The sequence below is a fragment of the Microtus oregoni genome, unplaced genomic scaffold, assembly GCF_018167655.1.
Source record: "Microtus oregoni isolate MIOR12 unplaced genomic scaffold, Mior012 000009F_ref0000495, whole genome shotgun sequence".
Lineage (NCBI taxonomy): Eukaryota > Metazoa > Chordata > Mammalia > Rodentia > Cricetidae > Microtus > Microtus oregoni.
The window spans coordinates 7,777,355-7,798,931 of record NW_024543068.1 but is presented as its reverse complement, the minus strand read 5'-3'; the positions used below and the strand labels follow the sequence as shown (position 1 = coordinate 7,798,931).

The 21,577-nt window shown below is 40.9% G+C and overlaps 1 protein-coding gene across 2 annotated transcripts; it reads right to left on the bottom strand.

Moving 5' to 3' along the window:
* Positions 1-6,305: 6,305 nt before the first annotated feature.
* Positions 6,306-20,469, bottom strand: Dio2 (iodothyronine deiodinase 2). 2 transcript variants are annotated; one of them, XM_041658747.1, is made up of 2 exons: positions 19,562-20,469; positions 6,306-11,684 (listed from the first exon to the last, which is right to left on the bottom strand). In XM_041658747.1, exons 1-2 carry the CDS (start codon positions 19,781-19,783, stop codon positions 11,106-11,108), a joined length of 801 nt encoding a protein of 266 aa, XP_041514681.1. In that variant the 5' UTR covers positions 19,784-20,469; the 3' UTR covers positions 6,306-11,105. The 2 variants fall into 2 exon arrangements, with proteins under 2 accessions (XP_041514681.1, XP_041514683.1); XM_041658749.1 differs by having other exon boundaries at positions 11,118-11,684.
* Between the last annotated feature and the right edge of the window lie 1,108 nt (positions 20,470-21,577).

Below are 21,577 nucleotides of genomic sequence, written 5' to 3'. Positions count from 1 at the left end.
TTAGACGGAGATTACTGGTGACTGTAGAGGGCTATTTTCAAAGGGTGACTAAGCAGCCGGTAAAACAACCCAGCCCTCAAGGGATTATTGCATGTTATATGGAATCCTTCCAGCTCTTTTCAAAGCCAGCACCAGAATATGTTGGGTGTTTCTGGACTAGGTGTATCTGAATCATGAAGAAATAGACATAGCCTTTGCCCTGAACGATGTCTTGATGCCTTCCCATAAGCATGATGCATCCACTAACATATCTGCTCTACTCGACCTGGTCACTAGAACGTCATCTGCCAACTCATTTGAGTACAACCCACCTTTGTCCTTAGTTGAATTTTCGAAGGTCACCAACATATGCACTCTCTAGCATGAACAGCATGGATTGCTGGTAACAATACAGTCTTATTTCTAATGAGAAATGATGACTATCTTAAAGATATAATCACAAAGTTGGGCCATGTTTACCCACCATTCTTTCCATAGAAGCCATAAGCACCAAAACATAGGAAACAGAAGAAGATCTAGGGCAAACTGAATTTTTCAAAGTCCAAATAAAGCACTGATTTATAGAACCCAAAGAGATAAATCCCATAAAGTACACAAAACCTGAAGTTTATTGTGCCAAAGTCATTGATTCATAAGAAATACTGACAATAATTAAGTTTAGGGGATTCCAGTCATTATAACACAATATAGCCTTTATTTATTGACCTTAAAGAATAACAAAAGCACCTAGGTCTACAAACTCTATGCATTACTAAATTGCCTAAAATTCCACACATGTTGTATAAAATTATGAATAAAGATTTTTGTCTGAGCCGGGCGGTGGTGGCACACGCCTTTAATCCCAGCACTTGGGAGGCAGAGGCAGGCGGATCTCTGTGAGTTTGAGATCAGCCTGGTCTACAAAAGCTAGTTCCAGGACAGGCTCCAAAACCACAGAGAAACCCTGTCTCAAAAAACAAAAAAAAAAAAAAAAAGATTTCTGTCTGAAATATATGACTGATTACCTATACAGTCTACTTCATGCCATCCAAACTCCATGTCCCCCACACACTAAAGTTGTTTTGTTGTTTTTCTTTTTCTTAGAAAAACAAGGAAAATGTGTCGCGAGGGTGGAGGGCAAAAACAGTAGAGGAAACAAGCCACAATTCCCTTCTCCAGAAATGAGAATGGGAGGCTCAGCACTTCCAATCTCTGATTTTAACCAGTTAAAATGGTTGTGGTTTACCAAAATGCACCTGGAATCTCTGCTACTGCCATGCAGGCCAAGGCAGTTGCAGGACTGAAAAATGATTCTCGTGATACTTAAGCTGCAAGGCATAAACAAGCCACAAGCTCAACACAGAGCAAACTGCAGCTGTTTGGCTGTAGCCAGACTTGTGTCCCGCAAGGAGACCCCTGGAATTCCCAAAGGCTAGATGCTATGCTCACTCTGGACATCATATTAACCTCACCATAGCAGCATCTGTGTTTTCTTGACTGTAAGGTTTTACATTTTTGTGCTGGTCTTAGGGTGAGAGTTCATTCCCTGCCTTTTACTCCAGCTTCATTTCCTTTGGTTATTAAGCAAACTCACACCATAGCAATTAAACACTTTGCTCAAACCATATCATCATACATGCAAAGCTATGAGAAGATTATAAATGCCCAATGCAATGCACTGTGTTAATGCTTTCATAAACTATAGTTTCAAGCAATAACAGCTCAAGACTACCCCGAGGGGTCCTTTCATGTGTGTGTGTGTGTGTGTGTGTGTGTGTGTGTGTGTCTGGTACATATGTATTCATGTCTGTGTGTCCATGCATTTTTGTAGGTATGGGCGATAGAAGTCACCATCAGATGTCATCTTCTGTTATTGTCCCATCTCACTTTTTTGAGGGTTTCCAACTGAACATGGCATTCACTGATGGATAGACGCTTGGCTAATAGGTTCTGGGATGCCTCCAACTTCACTTTCCACCAGGACTAGTGTTCAGATACGTGCCACCCTGCCAGGTTGTTTCATAATCATTACTGTTATTATTATTGATAATTTTATATATGAGTACTATATTTACATCGTACCCCCCCCATCTTCTCCCTCAAACTATTCCTGTGTCCCTTGCTCCCTCTCAAATTCTGTTTTCTTTATAATTGTTTCATGTGGAAATATAACTGGCTGGGTCTATTTGTGTGCTTGCATGTATGTGTTTTTAGGAAAGATCACATGGTTTTGGATAACCAGTTAGGAGACTGAACCCTGGGAGAGCTTGATTCTTTCTCTCTTGTCAGTCATTAGTGGCATGTTACTCTTTATATAAGAGTAGAACTACGTGATATTTCCCTTATCCAGATTACATGCGAGGTTTTATCCACAAGTGTAGAGATCTAAACTCAGGTCCTTATGCCTATGCTCCTAGCACTTATTAGCTGAGTCATCACCCAGCCCCTTCCTTTATGTTTTTAAATTCTCTTTTCTAGATGTAACTTCTGTATATTTTTGGACTCCCCTTCTAGATAGAATTGAATATGATAACTTAAGTTTTCAATATATATAATATATAATTTTCTTAAAACTTCTATCCATTACTCTGTGTATATATGCATGATGTTTATGTGTGGGAACATCTGTCATGATAAAAGTGTGGAGGTAGGGCGGGGAGCAGAGAAAAATGTAGAGCTCAATAAAAATGAATAAAAAAATTAAACAGGGAAATGATGGTTTATTATTTACAACCTTTTAAATCATATTAAAGACCTTCAAGTATTATAATGAAAAAAAAAGTGTGGAGGTTTATAGGACAACTTCGTGGAGTTGATTCTTTCTTTCCATTCTCCCATAGTTTGCTGGAATTGAACTCAGCTGATCAGGTTTGTGCAACAAGCACATCTACCCACTGAACCCTCTCTCCATCACTGTAGTCTGACTTCCTAAGTTTGTAGTTACACATGTGAGGCATATAAATCCAGAATAGCTTAGCAGCCTGGCACTCCATTTAGCTTGGGCTCTATATATACCCCTCCTTCAGTGATGCACCTAGCAATTCAGGACCCTCACCCACACTGAGCCACACAAACATAGAACTTAAATAACAGAGTAAGTCTTTCTCCTTTAGTAATAAACACCTCTTTCGGGGTTAGTCTCCATTCAAACATGATAGAACCTGTTCAGGAAGAGAGCAATAGAGGCAATGGACTGATCTCGGTTGGGATGGTCTTGGGTGCATGGGCAGTAAGGCATAGTGTGTCTTCTTTTGAATATTTAGGCTAAACAACCTATTTCCATTTATGTCTATGCATAGCTTGGTATGCATATGATTAAAATCAAATGTCTTATGAGAAAGGACATGCACAGTGGAAAAAAGACTTTCATAATCTAAGTCAGTCAATCAAATTGGAGATTTACCCAACACTATGTCCCTTAGTAATAGACTTCTCTCCCTTCTAACCCTTTAAAAAGAAGTCCCAAACAGCAGCCAATGTTCATGGATATTCAAGAACCCTAGCAATCTATCTTGCACCGTTTCTTTAATTGAACCCTCTTATTGCCTTAGTGTGCACCTTTTTAATTCTTTGACCAAGACAGAGAGAAGGTGGAAATATCAGGTCCAGAATAAGATGATGGGTAATTTATTAGCTTGTCTGTCACTACTTCATTTTAATGTGTAAACAGTTGAACAGACTGAAAATTCAATAATACTTTTCAATCCATATAGAGGGTACAGACCCAGATAAAATCTTCCCCAAGACTGGGGAAACAAGAAGGTAAATACATCACATCTTAGATGGTTAAGCTCAGTTAGTAGAAGATTAAGAGCTGGGAACACCTGCAGGAACCTTTCCCTGGGTAGAAATATCCAAATAGCAATTGATGCATTGGAGGAGCCTCTAAGTGAGAAATGGGTACGAAAAATTCCAGGAGGACCCAGTCATGGTGTCACCTCACAACTTTGTAAGTTTCAACTCCAGAAACTAGACTGGGTTTCAGAAAATTAGAAAAATCCTTCTCTAGCCTATTGCAAGCAGAAGACAGAGCCATTTTGAAGCACACCAGAACCTTGTTTCCAGAGATCTAAGCCCCAGGAAAGACTGGTGAACTACACTTGACCAGCTTGGGTGTTGTGAGTCTGGCTGACCTCAGGAAAGAGAAACACAGTAATCAAGTCAATTCTAGTTAGTCAGTGCTACGTGAGCAGTGTTAAGAGCTGGGACAGCACCTGTGAAGATCACAGTTCTGAGACAAGGGCTTATGGACAAACTGAGACATGCCTTTTGAAACTGTCCTTCAAAACTGCGGGAGAAATAAAGTCATTCTCAAACAAAAATTGAGAATGTGTATTGTCAGGAGACCTCCTTCATACGAAACATTAAAAGAAATTCATTCGTTGGAGAAAAGGGAAATGACACAGGTCAGAAACTACAGACAGAGCTTTGACAGCGGACCTGAAAGAAAAACCCGGCTTCCTTATTCTTATGTAGCAGATAACAGTGCTCAAAAAAAATTGACAGCAGTAATACTTGTGACTATGTATGCATGTACATGGAATAAATGACAGTGCTAGGGACAGGAAAGAGAAAACAAAGGTAGTTTGTTGTTTTAAGACGTTCAACCCACTTGAAACAGTAGGGTGTTGTTTGAGTGGGATAGACATTGTTGTAACTGAACACTGCAAACTCAAGAAAAACTATTAAAAAGTAAAGTGTGTGTGTGCGTGTAAATGGCTCCTTAAGAGCACTAACTGCTCCTCCAGAGAACCCAGGGTCTGTTCCCAGCACCCGTAGCAGGTGCCTCAAAAGCCCCTATGATTCTAGCACCAGGCAACTTAGTGCCCTCTTCTCGCCTCCACAGGTTCATGCATGAAAGTATGCATACACAGAGTGATGCACACACATAAATAAATATCTTTAGAGAAAAACAAAAAAAAATATGAGGCAGTTCTGATCCAGCTATTTTCTGAGGTTGGGTTACTAGCCAATGGAGCCATTTTAAAAATTTTAAACCAATTTGTGCATGTTTCTTGCAAATTTTAACAAATTCATGATAGGCCTCTTGAAGAAGTCTGTTCTTTATGGGCATATCATAGGAATCTAGCATGGGGCTCTGCAAAGGAATGACGCTGAATGAACAATTGTAAAATAATGATTTTTTAAAAAAAACCCACTAAAATTCAGAGTATAAGATGCTACAAGTATTAATAAAATTATGGGTTAAAAATCATGAGAAACCATAGGGCCTCAGAAAATATCACCTTTTTGTTTAAGTAATCGGAGAAAGAAAAGCCACATGTTGAACTACATTCCAAGCATATTCCTTATGATTTCTGGTCATGGCATCCACAGTACACCCATTTTCTTGTGCTCTGTCACACTGGGACATGTGTAATACACATAGGTCTAATCTTTTAGCTACATTATTAGTGCATTGCTGACCACATAACGAATAACATATGTATGTGTCTGTATGCCTGTGTATGTGTGTCTGCATGTGTGTTGCTTTAACCAGCTTCTTGAATGTTCCTTACACTTAGAAAACCTGGACTACAAATCGGACAAAATAAATGCTTGCTTCACAGTCTCTGGAATTCAGGCTCCCTTTCATGGATCCTGTGTGCAATTTGTTAATAAATAAGGAAAAATCTGAAAGTTTATTTTGAACTCATCTTGATTTCCTTGAAAACCCTGGCACACAGAATTTTTTTTCTTTTTTTTTTTATTGAGAAAAAATTTCCGCCTCCTCCCAGCCTCCCACTCCTTCCCCCCTCCCTCCACTCCTCTCCCCGTCCCCCCACTCCTCTCCCCCTCCCCCCACTCCTCTCCCCCTCCCTCTCAAGTCTGAAGAGCAGTCAGGGTTCCCTGCCCTGTGGAAAGTCCAAAGTCCTCCCCCCTCCATCCTGGTCAGGGAAGGTGAACATCCAAACTGGCTAGGCTCCTACAAAGCCAGAACATGAAGTAGGATCAAAACCCAGTGCCACTGTCCTTGGCTTCTCAGCAGCCCTCATTGTCTGCCATATTCAGAGAGTCCGGTTTTATCCCATGCTTTTTCAGTCACAGTCCAGCTGGCCTTGGTGAGCTCCCAATAGATCAGCCCCACTGTCTCCGTGGGTGGGTGCACCCCTCTTGGTCCTGACTTCCTTGCTCATCTACACCCTCCTTCTGTTCCTCATTGGGACTTTGGCATTTATTAAACAATCTGGCATTGCTTTGCCCACAAATACCAAGGAGTACATATTAGAAAGATGGATGCTCTTTTCCTTGTCACCCATGAGTGTGTTTCAGCCCAGAGCAAGGTCTAGGAAGTTATTTAAAAATAAACAAATAGAGCCAAAGAGTAACTCTATTCTTTTATTCAAAGTTTATTAAAACATGAGAACAAGTTGGATAAGCACACGTACCACTCAGCACCGATGTAACAGCACTCTTTCTACTGATAATCCCCAAAGCTTTCCTCTTGTCTGCAACCAAGAAGCAGAGATAGACACACACACACTCTCATCGCATTGACCCAGCACTCTTTGCATCATGACCCAAATATTCTCCTTGCCAAGGAGACGGAGATGGGAGAGGCAGACTCATGTGACTACATCCAACCACAGACTGAGCGGGTGACTCTTTCGTCAGTAGTTATCATTTCCACACCAGTCAGCTCTGCCCATCTCAGTGTCTCCCTTCGGGTGTCTGGTGATCTGGGTTCGTGAGACAGTCTGGTGACAACGGACACACAATTAAACAAAACTGGCCAATGTTCCCTACCCACGATCATTTAATTGCTTTGGTTATCAAGTACTGGGTACATAGGTCTTCTCACCCCCACTCCTGACACATTAAAAACTGCATGGCATGGTCTGGAGCAGTTTTGAGAGGATTTTATTTCCCATCCCCTTCTGTGGGCCTCTTTCATTTTTATGTTTACCTGTTTGGATTTTTTTTTCTCCAGATAGATGGGGGAGGGCAGTTTGAGTCAAAATAGTGACTTCATTAAACATCTGCTAGATCTCCAAAGTCTCAGTAAATATTAAATAAACTCCCCAGAGCCCTGGTGCTGTTGCCTGAGACAGGCAGCAAGTCTTGGCTTGCATGAAAAGTCTTGTTTGGATATCAGGATGTGTTTGCTTTCTGTTGGTTCAGACTCATCTTGGAACAGGGCTGAGTCTGTCAAGTCTGAGACCTTGTTTCTGGTGTTATCTAGAACACACAGCATGAAGAAGAGGCCTGCTCCTTGCTTATCCTGAAGTAATTCACTGACATCCAGCAATCTTCCTCCAAGCATAAGAAGTTTCATTTCAAAATTTTCCAAGCCAAACCCTCGGGGAGGTGGGAGCTAATTCCTCCCACCCAGCAGCTTCCTAGTTCATACAGCCTCAGAGTCCTCCTTTCCTAGGGGACTTGGGACAGTTCCAAGCAGCAAGTGATTCTTATGTCCATTCTGGAAATCCATGGAAAGAGTGGGGTTTGGCTTCTACGTTTAAGGCAATAATAGAAGTTGGAGTATAACTAAATATCCTTGGGTTCTAGTTGGGGACTGTATCCTAACGAAAGGTCCTAAAATTAAAAGACTCACAGCCAATTTCCACTAAGAGAGAGGACACTGGACGTGCTCTAAAGAGCGGAAGTGCTAGTCTGCGCATTCATATCATGCAATGGGGCAGAATCAGCCTGATTTCCCCCTCTGCAGTGTCCAAGGTTATTTTCCAAACCATCAGTCAGAGGTCGGGTGGAACTAATGTCCAGGTTGATCCTCTTATGAAGTACATAATGAGAAGTCCTCGACATCAGCAAATCTCTCTTGCTGTGGATGGAGGCTACAGGGCACGCCAAGGACAGCTTACATCCACCTGAGAATTCTCTGAAAATCATAAGTAGCATCCCCATCCTTCTCCTCCAGTATTTTCTGGGGGGTCAACCCCTACTTGTGACCTCACAGTGTTCTGTAAATTTTAATCAAAACCCAAATAGTAAAATACAGTCAAGCAAAGGGATCAGGGAGTAAGCATCTGCTGACGATTAGAAGTTAACTAAATTAATAAGACCACTTCGAAGCTGATAGTACCAAAAATCCAGGGACATAAACTATGAACGAGGTAAAGACACGGGAGGAGAGATCTGGAGCTTGAATAAAGCCAACATGTGAGTTACATGACTGCCCCTCTGACAACACAGAACAAGAACAATGACCGGTCTACCTCCACCGAGGTTCATTGCTGTTGTATGAAGTATGTCTGCATTTGCTGGGCGGACACTTTATTCATGCCCATTTAAGAAAGTCATTGTCCAGATTATCCCGCTAACCCATAAACTAAAGTGATAGACTAATATGTCTTTCAAACACTAAGTGTTTGAGAAATCCAGATGCTGTGGTAAGTTCTGAGAAATTGTCTCAACAGTGGTCAGGCCAATTCAGTTTAAAACTCTGAACTGATATGCCCATGTAAACATATCTTATAGGGGGAAATGTTTATGTTCTAAGGAAAAATAACTCCAAGATATATATCTTGGATATATCAATGATATACATATATATATATATATATATCATTGGGAGAATATGTAAGCATATGCATGTATATTTCCTTGTGAGAATTATAGTTATAACTCTTAGAAGGAATATACATTATAAAAGGCATATTAGAAAGGTGGATGCTGACAGCCTAATACTGTCACTGAGCATAAGAGCTGAGCATGAATTTTCTTGTCTGGATTAATGACTTCTTAATTTTGTAAAAGGCACATCATAGGAACTCATAGACATTTACATTGAGATAAATAGGTTACATAATTACAGGCATATCATACCTGGGAGACCACCCCATTCTACACAGTGTAAGATTCCTGAGCTCTGCCAATCCACCTTCTTCCTCGGCCCTTCAACAGTTTTTTTCTTCCAGTGTTTCTGCCATGTTCTACTGAACATGTCTGTGTCCCTGACAGTCAGACTATGTCTTAGTATATTTACTTCCTCTTCATCCTTCCTCCACTGGCCTGTGCTCCAAAAGACAAATTGTATGCACATACAACCTTCTCTTTCTTAAAAAAATTACAGCACAACCGGGTGATTTGTTTCCATCACTCATTTCCCCCGACAACTAGCATGGCTTTAGCCAAAACTCATCCCCCCACCCACTTCTCTGACGTTCTGTTCCACTGTGGCACATGAAAAACAAAGGGAACATTCAGGGACGACGATGTGAGTGTTCTGAAACCAGCTTTTCACTCTGCTTCTTCAGGAAGGCACATCAATCCCAACACCATTTTGAAGACTGAAATCAGCGAGGAATCGCTGATAAGCCTTGAAGTCTGAAGAAGTCCTCTCTTCAGTTGTGTTTTCCAATGCCACTGCAGTTTTCGAAATTTACTTTGTTTCTTTGTGGGCATGTCTGACAGGATTTAAAGCACTGGCAATCTTAGATGCTGCCCAAACATAGCCACAATGCTGCTTTAATGTCTAAGCAAATGTGGACTGGTGATCTGACTTATTTCTTGCTACCATTTTTTAAAACAATACTTTTGTTTCATGCACACCCACTTCCTAGTTTTCTCATTTGGGACAGCTTTTTAATAAGATGACTTTAACTTTAATTATCTTCTCCCATATAGTTCAAATTTAGATCTAATTATTGAAAAAGATAGACATAAAAACCAATTGATTTGACCTGTAAATATAAACATATGCTGTTAACTAAAAGTCTTTGAGTTTAAAAAATAATTATGATACAATATCTCTTGATCTGATTTTTTTTTGGAGGCTGTGATCTTTAGGTATTGCTTGTGGGTAAAGCTGTGTTCCTTTTATCTATGGATACATTTCTAGTTATGCACATAGTTACTGAACTTCACCTAATGGGTTAACTCTAGTTAAAGAAAAAAACCAAGTCCAAATTCAAATGTCAGTGAAAATTCTATTTTTCCAGATCCCAGTGATACCAAGAAGCCTATAAGCCTTCAAAACTATGGGTAGAAATAATTAGAATAAATTGCTCTCATGTTTAAATGAAGAAACCCATTTTCATTAGAGTTTACCTACTTTAGGAGGGGTCAGGGGCGGAATGGCTAGGGTACCTGGCTCCTACGCCCTTCACTCAGCATTGAGAGAAAACTGTGATTCTGAGATTACGGGCAGAGGGGAGCATAACATTGTAACTGTAGGAATTTGGCAGGAACAACTCAGCAGCACCTAGCTCCCTGGATTTTCCCTTAGCAAGTATCACCCACTGAAATGGGTATATTCTAGAAAGTAATTATCTCCATGTTAAAAGCATTCACCTATTTTTATCTTTCCATCTCCCATTCTCTCTCAGTCTAAGGGTACTGCTACAATCTTGTTTCCATGTGCATCCTCCCTGTGTTACTTTTAGCCAGCCCCTTTCTCTTTCCAGCTGTGTGCACGCTTCCATGCTGGTGTGGCTGAATGACACCCTTCTCTACAGCTTTCAGGCAAAACACTGTGCAATTTTCTCCACTTTCTGCTCCCTCTTTCTTTGTTTGACAAGTTCATTTTCTCTCACCTAGCACTTTCCCATCTGTCAGATTTCTGATGTCATCTTAACACCCCCAGATTGGGGGACCCATTCTTGGTTTGTACATATATACTTGGGAATTCTGGGCTATAGAGACTAACACAGGCATTGCACAGCTAGAACTAAAACCTCAGCCCTAAGGGCATGACATTGCTTCAAGATCACATTATAAGTAAGTATTTGGGGGACTTTCCAATTGGGTTTGTTCCTGATGTCTCAAATGGAGACAATACAGTTCATCAGATCATAGGTAGTATAGCTCCCTTAACATTAAGTACTCTGGGAACTGTTGTCCTCTGCTCCCGATGCACACATAGGGCAGAGTCACTTCTGTTGCAAGCAAGGATGAACACACAACCGCATCAGGGTTTCTTCCACTCCAACTCGATCAGTTCACTCAGAAGGGAGGTAACAGGGCTGCTATTTAGCACGATGCCATTTGTATACTAAAGGAAGTATTGAAATGTTCAGAGGTTGATGCTTTCTGACAGGTATATCCCTGTCTTTCAGTGAGGCAATGGGATTCAGTTGAAATAGTAGATTCAGTTCTCAACTTCTTTTACATACTTTTTTTTAAAAAAAAATAATAAACACTATTACAATCACACATTTAACCAGCTAATCTAAAATTCATCTCTTGTTGAAATTCTTCTCCAGCCAACTCCGGACTTCTTGGAGGTTGTAGTTGAAGGGGCCCTTCCCCCCTAAATAAGCAATTTTCTGTCTCTGAACGATGCACACACGTTCAAACGCTACCCCGTAAGCTACGTTGGCGTTATTGTCCATGCGGTCAGCCACAACTTGGCACTGGGGCGGCAAGGAGAAACGCTCCAGGAGCTGTTGGGCTGCTGCGCAGCGGTCCTCTTGGTTCCGGTGCTTCTTCACCTCAAAAGACAGAGAGGAGTCCCCAGGCACTGCCCAACCATCTGAAGGATGAGCCTCATCAATGTACACCAACAGGAAGTCGGCCACTGATGAGAACTCTTCCACCAATTGGCGGAAGGCTGGCAGTTGCCTAGTGAAAGGTGGTCAGGTGGCTGAACCAAAGTTGACCACCAGTGGGCGCTCTGCACTGGCAAAGTCAAGGAGGTGGCATTCTGCCCCATCAGCTGTCTTCTTCAAGGCATAATTGTTATCTGCTTCAGGATTGGATACATGCACCACGCTGGAATTGGGAGCATCTTCACCCAATTTAACCTAATGGTGAAAAAAAAAAAGGATTAATGTATTAATACATTACTAGTACAATTTACTCTAAATACAATGGGTTCTAATGAGGGGGGGAGGGAGGGAGGGAGGGAGGGAGAGAGAGAGAGAGAGAGAGAGAGAGAGAGAGAGAGAGAGATCTGAGTAAAAACTAGTCATGTCAGGTAACCCAAAGGATGGTCAAGAAAAATATATGAAAGTATAAAAGTCTTCCATTCTGACTATTCATTGGAGATAATTCTTCCCATCTCTGAAGACACTGGAGTGAACTGTCTTCATAATGAAGTTGATTCTGGTGTTCTTTGCTACTCTCACTTTCCTGTCAGTGCCTAACAAGCATCATAGAATGAGTGATTAATTGACTTCATTTTAAAAGTTAAAAGTAAATGGCCCACTTTAAGATAAATTATCTCATTTTTGGAATGAACTGCCTCTTTCTGAATTCTAAAAGATTCAGGCAAGACCTGAGTTTTCACACATTAGGGTTTAATTTGTTTTCTCTCTTCTCCTTTTTCAAATAATTTAATACATTTATTTGTTTATTTGTCCTGTGTGTGTCTGTCTGTCTGTATGTCTTTCTTTCTGAGCACTTGTGGAGGTCAGAGGACAACTTGTTGGAGCTGTCCTGTTCTTCCACCATGTGGGTCCTTGAGTTCAAACTCATCTCATCAGACTTGGAAGCCCGGTGAGTCATTTCACCCACGCAGTACGTTCTTTACTATTAACCAATGAATCAGAACACCAGTGGGTTCTGTCTCTGGGCAAAGCTGGACAATCTATAATCCACCATTTGTGAGTAGGATTTCTCCCACTGGCCCTTGCCCATGCTTTCCCACCCAGAAAATTTAGACCATCATGCCTGCTTTCCTTCCGTGGGTCCAGGAGAAGGAAGTAAGGAGGGGAACTCTATTAATGACTCTGTGAGGGTAAGAGATGCCACTGTGGACAGCACCCCATCACATAAGGCATGCTGCCACTCTTCTTGGGAAATCATATGTTTAAAAAAGTGCAAATTGTTCTGAGAAGAGATTTATGCTCCCCTCAGCATGCATGGTGTGATATCTACAGGTTCTTGTGGGTACTGCTCACAATATATATGTTATGGCTAAAATCTCAGAGCTGCCCCTGAAAAGCAAAAACTAACAAGAAAAAGTGCTATTCCACAATATGACTTTCAGCTGAGTTCTGACTTTCTATATATTTTGGGTTTTTCCCAAATATTTCCCAATATTCTATATTGGAAGACCCAAACCTTGTGCTTTTCCATCATATAATTTATTATCAAACCCCTCAGAATGATAAGCATTCAGATACAAGGCATGGTGACTGAAATTATTCTATGAACGCCTTAGCCCTTGCTTTAAATCATTGAACAGAGAATACTGAAAGTTAGTGGCCTTTGGATCTGTAGGTTGATAATAAAAAGCAGGCAACAGATAAGAGTCAATTACTTACTTCAGAATTAACATGATTGGATCTCCCTCTAGAATGGTTTAATCAAAGCTAATACCATTAGGGATAGCTTACAATAGTACAATTGATTTTTAAATACTTTCCTTAATATTGCAAAACATTTCCAACTTGATCGACTTATCTCTCTCATATAAATATAGTCCCATATAAAACTACCGTTAATTGAAGCTACTTAAAAGGGAATTGCTGGAGAGCAAAGATGTATGCTGATGAAGAAGACTCAGGGGATTTTCACTTAGGGAAAGAATCAAAGTTCTTTCTCGTTCTTGAAACTTTCAGGACCGGTTTGAAATTGGTACTAGTAGTGGTCCAAAAAACATTTTAAAATCATAGTCTTGCTTTTCAGATACGATTTAAATAAGTATATTTTGATTCAGTAACAACTATGAAGAAAGTTACTTATATGGATCATCTCGGCTATTTTATAGTCAACTGGATAGAGGATTCCCATAATTCACCTCTGACCAGATGACCTCTACACTGCTCTTTGAAACACTAAAAAACACATTAAACAGGAAGATACACATTTTAGGCATTGTTGAGCTTTAAAGTCTTGGGGTCTCTAGATACTTGCTCCTAAATAAAGGGGCTTGCCCTGACTTCTGACTTCCCGTCACATCCTGCAGTGATGTCAGGACTGCTTTGAAAGTCACTGTCTGTGCAATGTTGATCCTCAATGCCCTGTGATAAGAAGGCATGGATGTGCTCTGATGAGCATGTTGTAGAGACTACTTGTTGGATCAGAAAATTTTCATGGGAACAAATAATCTCTGATCTGCAGACTAGAGGATTCATTCTGGGTGAAAGCATCCATCTGCATGTGGGAGCCATTGTTGAGCTGTGGACAACTGTGTGGTCTTGAAAAACAGGCCTGGGTCTCCCTGGCTCCCAAGCAGACCTTTTTATTGTTGTGTTATTCTTGACTATTCAACTGAACAATCCGATCTGATATTTTGGTCAAAGATGATCTCTTGTTACCTGCAGTCAATTTCCTTGGAAAGTTTAAGAGCGTGTCATTTCTTAGAGATAATGGACAGTTCTGCCATACAACCCTTAGCAAAACAAAGAAATTTTAGTCTTTATATTACCTTAGAAAATGTAGGATAAGCATCATACACTTTAAATTTAAAGTTTAGGGAAGTCAACAGATTCTTAACAACCCTGGTGGTGGAGGTGCTGAGCATTTCGTTGCTCTGAAAAATATGCATCTTAAAAGCTTTAGGGAGTGAATTATTGAATAAACTCTGGTTGTTATAATCCTAAACCAGAGAAAACTTCTACACTGAATAGCAACCTTGTCATACAGTGAACACAGTCAGGTGATGGACAAACACACTAAAGCATATACATTCAGAAACGGGAACCCTACCCTATCACCAGAGACTGCTGTAGTCAACACCAATATCATTGACCTGTTCTTAATTATTTCAGCTAATCAGCAAATAAAAGAAATGAGATCAATTTTCTTTAATGTTCTTCAATGTTCTTAAGCTGGGAACATTAGGAAGTCATGTATGAACACCTTATTCATGAAGGTCACAGGCTAGTGAAAATACATAGGTTAAGATTAACGGTACTAATAAAATTAAGTGTGCTGGGGCAATTGACTAGTCTCCATAAAATCCTGGATTTGAGACCCAGCATAACAAAATAAGTACACACACACACAGAGGGGGTGGAGTCACACTTATGATGTGTAAACCCAAGCATGAACAAACCAGTGGTCAAATTTTATAAGCCTTATAAAACTAGTCATAAATTGACTCATCTTTTCTAAAATCTGATAGGGGATGAGTTGGATAAAATTTTTGAAAAATAGACTTAATCTTTAAAAAAATGTTTTAAATTTTTTTAAACCAAATCACTATGAAAATTAAATTTACATTAGATTAAAATTCCCAGTAGAGAATTTCTTGGTTTTTTTTTTTTTGTTAGAATCCTGCATCCTGCTGAGATGGAATGGGAGAAACCCCATTGTCATCCATACAATGGAAGACAAGAGCAAAGTATTCCCTGAAACAGAGCCGAAATGATGAAGAAAATAAAGTTGGTCCCATAATAACACTAAGGCTACAGGAAAGACGCTCAACAAAAACAAACCATCCCCTGGTACTCCCAAACTTTGTTTTAATTTCCCACAGTGGCACAGAAAGTCTCCTGGCCACAAGTTACCTATCATCTTAATTTCTGCTTCTTAGAGGGTTTGTGTTTGGTTTTTGTCCTTAATGAGACATATTTGCCAAAGAGGCATTCAAAAGGCATTTTTTTTTTTTTTTTGCTCTTGCGGAAGAGTAATTAGGTCGGTACCTCTTTCCCTGCCAGCATCAGCCGCCTAAAGAGAACCCTGCCTGGTATTTAATGCCCAAACACAAGAAGCATCATTTCCACTAATTGGTCTTGAAGTTCCGATGTTCCCAAAGGGTCTCTATTTTGCAAGGATCAGAAGGGACACACGTAAACTGTGATAGCGTCACTACTGACCTTTATCGCTCTCATCTGCACTCTGAGAGTCATTTCAGTGGACAGGAACACAATGCCCACTAAGGGAGTGGGTGAGGCATTTGCAAGTTTACTGCTGATGACATCTCTGGGCCAAGTTCAAAGGTGATAACAGATATGTTTATAAACGTGAGCAAAAACACAAATGCATACTGTATGTAAGAATTTGACTCCCTTGATGATGGGTTCCAGTTTAGGACAGGGTTGAGAACTTAGGGACTAGAGGATAAAGCAGCAAGATGCAGACCCAAGGGAAATATGGAACCATTCCTTGAGTGAACTAGAAACATAGCATATACTGCCAGCCTTGTTTTTGTTTTGTTTTTCCCACAGCCTAAAAGCAGTTTTTGAGTAACATATCACACACTCTCATGATGAACTGTGAAACAAATTACAAAAATGGGGGACGGGCACATACCAGAATATTTACACAGACTTTTTGTCATCCAAAGCACTGGAAATTAACTCTCAGTAAGTTTCCAATTCTTCAACATAATGACCAGGCTACAGCAGTGTCCTCAGAAACATGGCCAAACAATTATTAGGCAGGGCTTCAGCCATGCCCATTCAGATGGGCCAAATAAATCAGACTTGAAGAACAGCCTACCTCCTCTATCTTCTGGGTTAAGCTCTCTTCTTGGGCTATTCTCTTTTTGATTTGTATCTTGAAAATGAAGCTCAAAGCCCTATCATTTCGCTATGTTTTATCCAAGTGACAGACAAGCTCTGGCTGTGGCCTGCTTTGTGTCCTTGTAGGACAGTTTCTCTCGCTAAAGAGCCTCTTTTCACTGTAGAAGCCAGTGTCAAAAGGCTGGAGGTGAATAAAGGGAAGGAGGAGAATGTTAAAGAGACCCTTTCAAAAATCAAAATTGTATGTTCCCATGAGTATGTTTTCTGTGCCAGTGCAACATCAGCCTTGCAGAAATGAGCCTGCCCATGAGTGTCTATACTGTCTGCTTACTTTTACACTTCATTTAGGGAAGAGCCAGGCTCCAAGGCAGGACAGCTTGCTTCCTGGCTGCATTTTGAAGTTGTTGAACACCAACACAAAGGTACAGTGTTCACCAGCAAAGACACCAAGGAAACTTAAATCATAAATATCTGCTCTTTCTTCCAAACCTTTCACCAGTTTTTAGATTTCCTTTTCAACCCAAATTACGCACAGACCTCCTGACCATTACCAAGCCTGTGTGATCTTTGATAAGCTCCTTATAAAGTTGACTGTAAGTCACTTTTAAAATTTCACTGCAGTTTTTATTACTAGTATTTCATTCTGTTCTCCTTCCCTCTCCTCACTGCAGGTCCTGCCTGGGTCACCTCCTGTGTGAACAAATACAGCATCTCTAAATATCTTCACAAATATAATAGCTGACATTCACTAAGCAAGAAAGTTGGGAGTAATGAATGACCTGTCTAAATGAAACTCCATGCAGACACACTCCTCCTTCTGGAGAAATCTGCTTCAGGGGTGACAGTCGCCAAATAATGCAAGTCAAGATTGTGAAATCCCAAGATGCAATGTCAAACAGGACCTCCTCCAGCATCTATGGAAACAGTCACGCCTAAAGACAGTGTGCCACGGATGACACAGCATTTGGAAAATGATTCAACCTGTTTTAGAGGTTCTGCATGAGCTTCTGAGGCCACCACATCCACCATGATGCCAGCCATAGTTAAAGACAGAAGAGAACAGGATTTTGCTCAAGTCGGACTCATAATGTTTTCATTTACCTCACACTCAGCCCAGCTTTTTCTCTGAGATTGTATTTTCTTGGGGTTTCTTTGGCACATAGAAGCTATTGTACAAATCATTAAAAGCAAGCATAATAACATAAGTCATGAACTTGGTCATTAATCAAATCAGTGGCCAGAGACAAAGAATTAAATAAAAGGAATACACAAACCATATGCCAACAGTAAAAACAAATCTTTTATCTTTCTCCGTTCCCATGAACAGAAATAACAACATATGACAACACAATGGAACACTATACGTTAGTGAAAAAATACACCGTGAAGTTTATTATAGGGGCATTTGCTTGATTTTTGCTTTTTCCACATCATTGATATTGATGGGAAAACACCTCAATTAATGTTTATAGGTGCTTTTGTAGCATCCAAGTTGATATGAAAATAATATTTATATTCTATACATATGTGTATGGGTAAAATTCTCCAAAAATTCACTTTTAAATTCTTCTAAGCAGATGTTTCTTGTCTTTCAAAAGTGAAGCTTTTAATATACTGTGATCAAGCCACTAACATTCCATATTATCTAAGACATGATACATAGCTATAAGAAGGGGTTGGCTAATCAATAACATTTTAATGTGCAGTTGTAATGCCCCACTCCTCCAACCTCCTGACACCTGAACATACATACAGATGTCACATTCCCTGTGGGAATGGAATTATCTCTCAGTATCTCTGGGCTCCTCCTTTTTATTACCTCTACATATAAGATAAAACTGGGCTTTAACTACAGTGCAGGAGACTCCTTTCCTGATAAGGGCATTCCTATTTGCTTGACATTTGACATGTCCTCAGCACAGCAAGAGGGGACCTTCTTCAGATGACTTGCAGGAGCAATGTCATGAATCACACAATCTATTCACAAAAGGCATTTTCTTCCCCGGCACCGGCTTGGATGCTTTGTTTTTATTTTCCTGGCACATGGATTGATTTTTCCACTGTTTATTCGGGGAGGGGGGGGGGGGCTCCTTCCCTTCCTCCTCGGCTATTCTGAGTTTTCATCATGCTCTCTACTGTTCCACCTGTCTGAAGAATGCCACTTGGTTGAACATCTGGCTTCACTATTGCAAGCTCCCTTCTCCGGCAAGTTCTCTCAGTGCCCCTAGGGACACATTTCCTCCTTTTGTAGAAATCTCTTTCCAATGCATTCATTCTTCCTATAAAACCTAGGATACTTCAGGAGTCCTGTGAACCTAAGGGATGGGGGCAAAGGCATGGAGGACCATAGAAAAGTATTCTTCTTTGCCCTGACTGATACCATTTGAAAATGTTCCCCTAACATCTCCCAGCAGCAGAATCTAACACCAGAACTTTTCACTTCAAAACATCAGTCACCCACTCTGGTGTTTCAAATGCTGACAGAGACACACGTTTGCCAGGGTAAGGGAGGTCGCTGTTCTAATGCCCAGAGCCTGATCTTGGAACACACCATAGACCCATCAAGGCTTTTCTAGGTAACTTATTTGTGGCTTTGGTTTCACATACAAAGTTTGGATTTCTGGCAGTTCCTTGATCTTTCTCTTGCAAACTGACACTTCATAACTAGGAATCCACACATTCCAACCAAGTAGGTGGCTGTACTGGGCTTGCTTCCATTAGTTCTTACCTCCCTAAGAAATGAAGGGGCTAGGGTGTGATCAGAGTCATCATCATCATCATCACCATCATCGTCATCATCATCATCATCATCATCATCATCATCATCATCATCATCATCATCAGACTCTGACCATTTCAGCAGAGAGGAAACATTATCCAGACCTCTCTACTACATCTCCTACAGCCTCCTATTAAGCAAAGCAGCAAAACCCAGCTCATGCCGAGAGCAGAACAAATGCAGCCCCCAGCCTCCAACAAGCCTAACTTCACCCAGAGTTATTTCACCACCACCAAGCCCCCAAACTGCCTAGTCAGAGCAAGGTGACAGCAGCCATCGTCAAAGACTCTTGCTGAGCTCACCCAGAATCCTGATGGCTCAATATCTGTCGCTCCCAAATCTAACCTGTGCAACAGGTGTCCCAAGTGACATTGAGACTCCCTTGAACGTCATCAAATGGGCAGGTTACCCCAGATAGGGCTGCCCATGACCTGCAGCCCCGTACCTTCCAGTCTCCTGACCTAGAAGCCCAGTGGGTGCAGCTCACCTGTTTGTAGGCATCTAGGAGGAAGCTCTTCCAGACACAGCGTAGTCCCTCTGAGGTCAACATGCGCCGCCACTCTCCGCGAGTGGACTTGGAGCGGCTGAGCAGCAGCGCCACGTGCTTCAGCAGAATGACCGAGTCATAGAGCGCCAGGAAGAGGCAGTTGGAGAAAAAGACTGGCAGAATCTGCAGTGTGATCAGCAAGTCTACGCTGAGGAGTCCCATCTTCTCTGCTTCTGCAGCCTGTCCCCTGTGTGCTGTGCTTCCCCCTTCACCCTCTTTTTGAAAAGGAAGGTGGTGGTAAAGGAGGTGGGGGACCAGGAGGGAAGATTGGGAGTGGGGGTGGGGGGAGAAGGAGAAAAACTAAATTAGAAGGAAACCCAAGTTGTCTCTTCTTTGAAAGAAGCAGAAATGGCAAGACTAAGTTCGCTCTCTGCAGTCCAGCAGTTGGAGTGTGCCCATCAATTCATTCAATTCCGAGATGCATTTTTTTCCAGGATTTAAGATGGTTAAAAAAAAAATAGAAAGAAAGAAAAGAAAAAAACCCTGGCGTACCAGTTCCTAATCCAGTTACCCCTGTCAGAGTCCGTTAAAGACAGGAAGCTCTACTTTCATTTCCAGGCACCTATGAGACCGCAGAGATGGTAAAATTTCTTTGAGCTTTTCATGTTCCTTTAAACGCAGTCTGACTTCTTGCAGTGCCAAATTTCTTAACTCTGCTGTAAGGGTAGGGTTTGTTTGTATTTTTCTTTCTCTCTTTCTGTCTGTCTGTCTTTACTCCGTCTTAAACATACTTTCTCTTCTCCTCCTCCCAGCCTGCCTCTGTCTGTTCTTTCTCCAGGTTCTCCAGGAGCGGCTGAGTCCTCTGCCCCCTCCCTCTGGCTTTTCCTCTTTGCTATCTTCTGCCTGCGTAGCAGAGTGCCTCTCTCTGCAGCCCAGTGAGTCTCCCGAAGCCTTTTATACATTCCCTGGCTAATTGCTGCAATAGAGAAAGGAAAGCCTAATCTTGCTAAAGATCTTGACGTCATCGAGAAAGAGGGCTTTACTTTGGCCAGGAGCACAGTGAACAGAAAAGCAAAACTCCACAACTTTTTTTTTTTTTTTAAGAAGGGGTGGGGGAAAAGACAGTGGGATTTTGCTTTGTGATTTAAAGGGAGAGAAAGGAAAAGAAATCACCTTTGACAGCTTTCAGGAAATGCTTCCAAACTTGAAAGAAAGTAATTTGTAGATTGATATGTTAACACTTTCCTCTGACTACCATTTTTATTAACCTATCAGTAGCTTTGGCAATAAAGACTCCTGGCAGACAGGTAGAAAAGGGGAGGAGTGAACATAGATGGGTTTTACCCATATAAAATTTTTAAAACAATATTAATGTTCCTATGTGAGCTTTATACCATGACACTTTTTTTTCACCAAATTTGGGTCCTGGCTCTTATGAATATATGTATATATATATATATATATATATATATATATATATAATGATCTTATTGAAGAAAACTTATCTAAGTTGGAAAAATTGTAAACTGTTTGAGACCACCACAATATTTCTTTAAAACCTATTCCCAAACTCAGTACCAGTGTTATTTTTGGTTTTACTGAAGCTTCATTTCATAACAACAATAATAACCTTCCAGGCAAAGAAGAAACCGAGTGACCAAATCTTTGAGTGCCATCTTCCTTCAACACTGATAAAACAAACTTTCCATTCATTGCCATTTTGATGCCACAAAGTTGAGAAATCGATTATTTATGAGAGTCTCCTAAGGGGCCTGAAAACTTAGGAAATATTTTGGGTTATTTTTTTTTTTTTTGGCTTGGCAAAAATAAATAATTAAGTCTATAGGTGGTTAGGGACAAATCGAGAATCGGTGCCACGTGCCTCCTGGCCCTCAGCGACTTCTTTGCTCTTTAATCTTCATGACAGTTATTTCAACAGGTCCAGTGTGGCAGCAGCTCATCAACCCCACCTCCTCCTACTTTTCCTTCCTCTCTTGCCTAAGAGATCATCTCTGG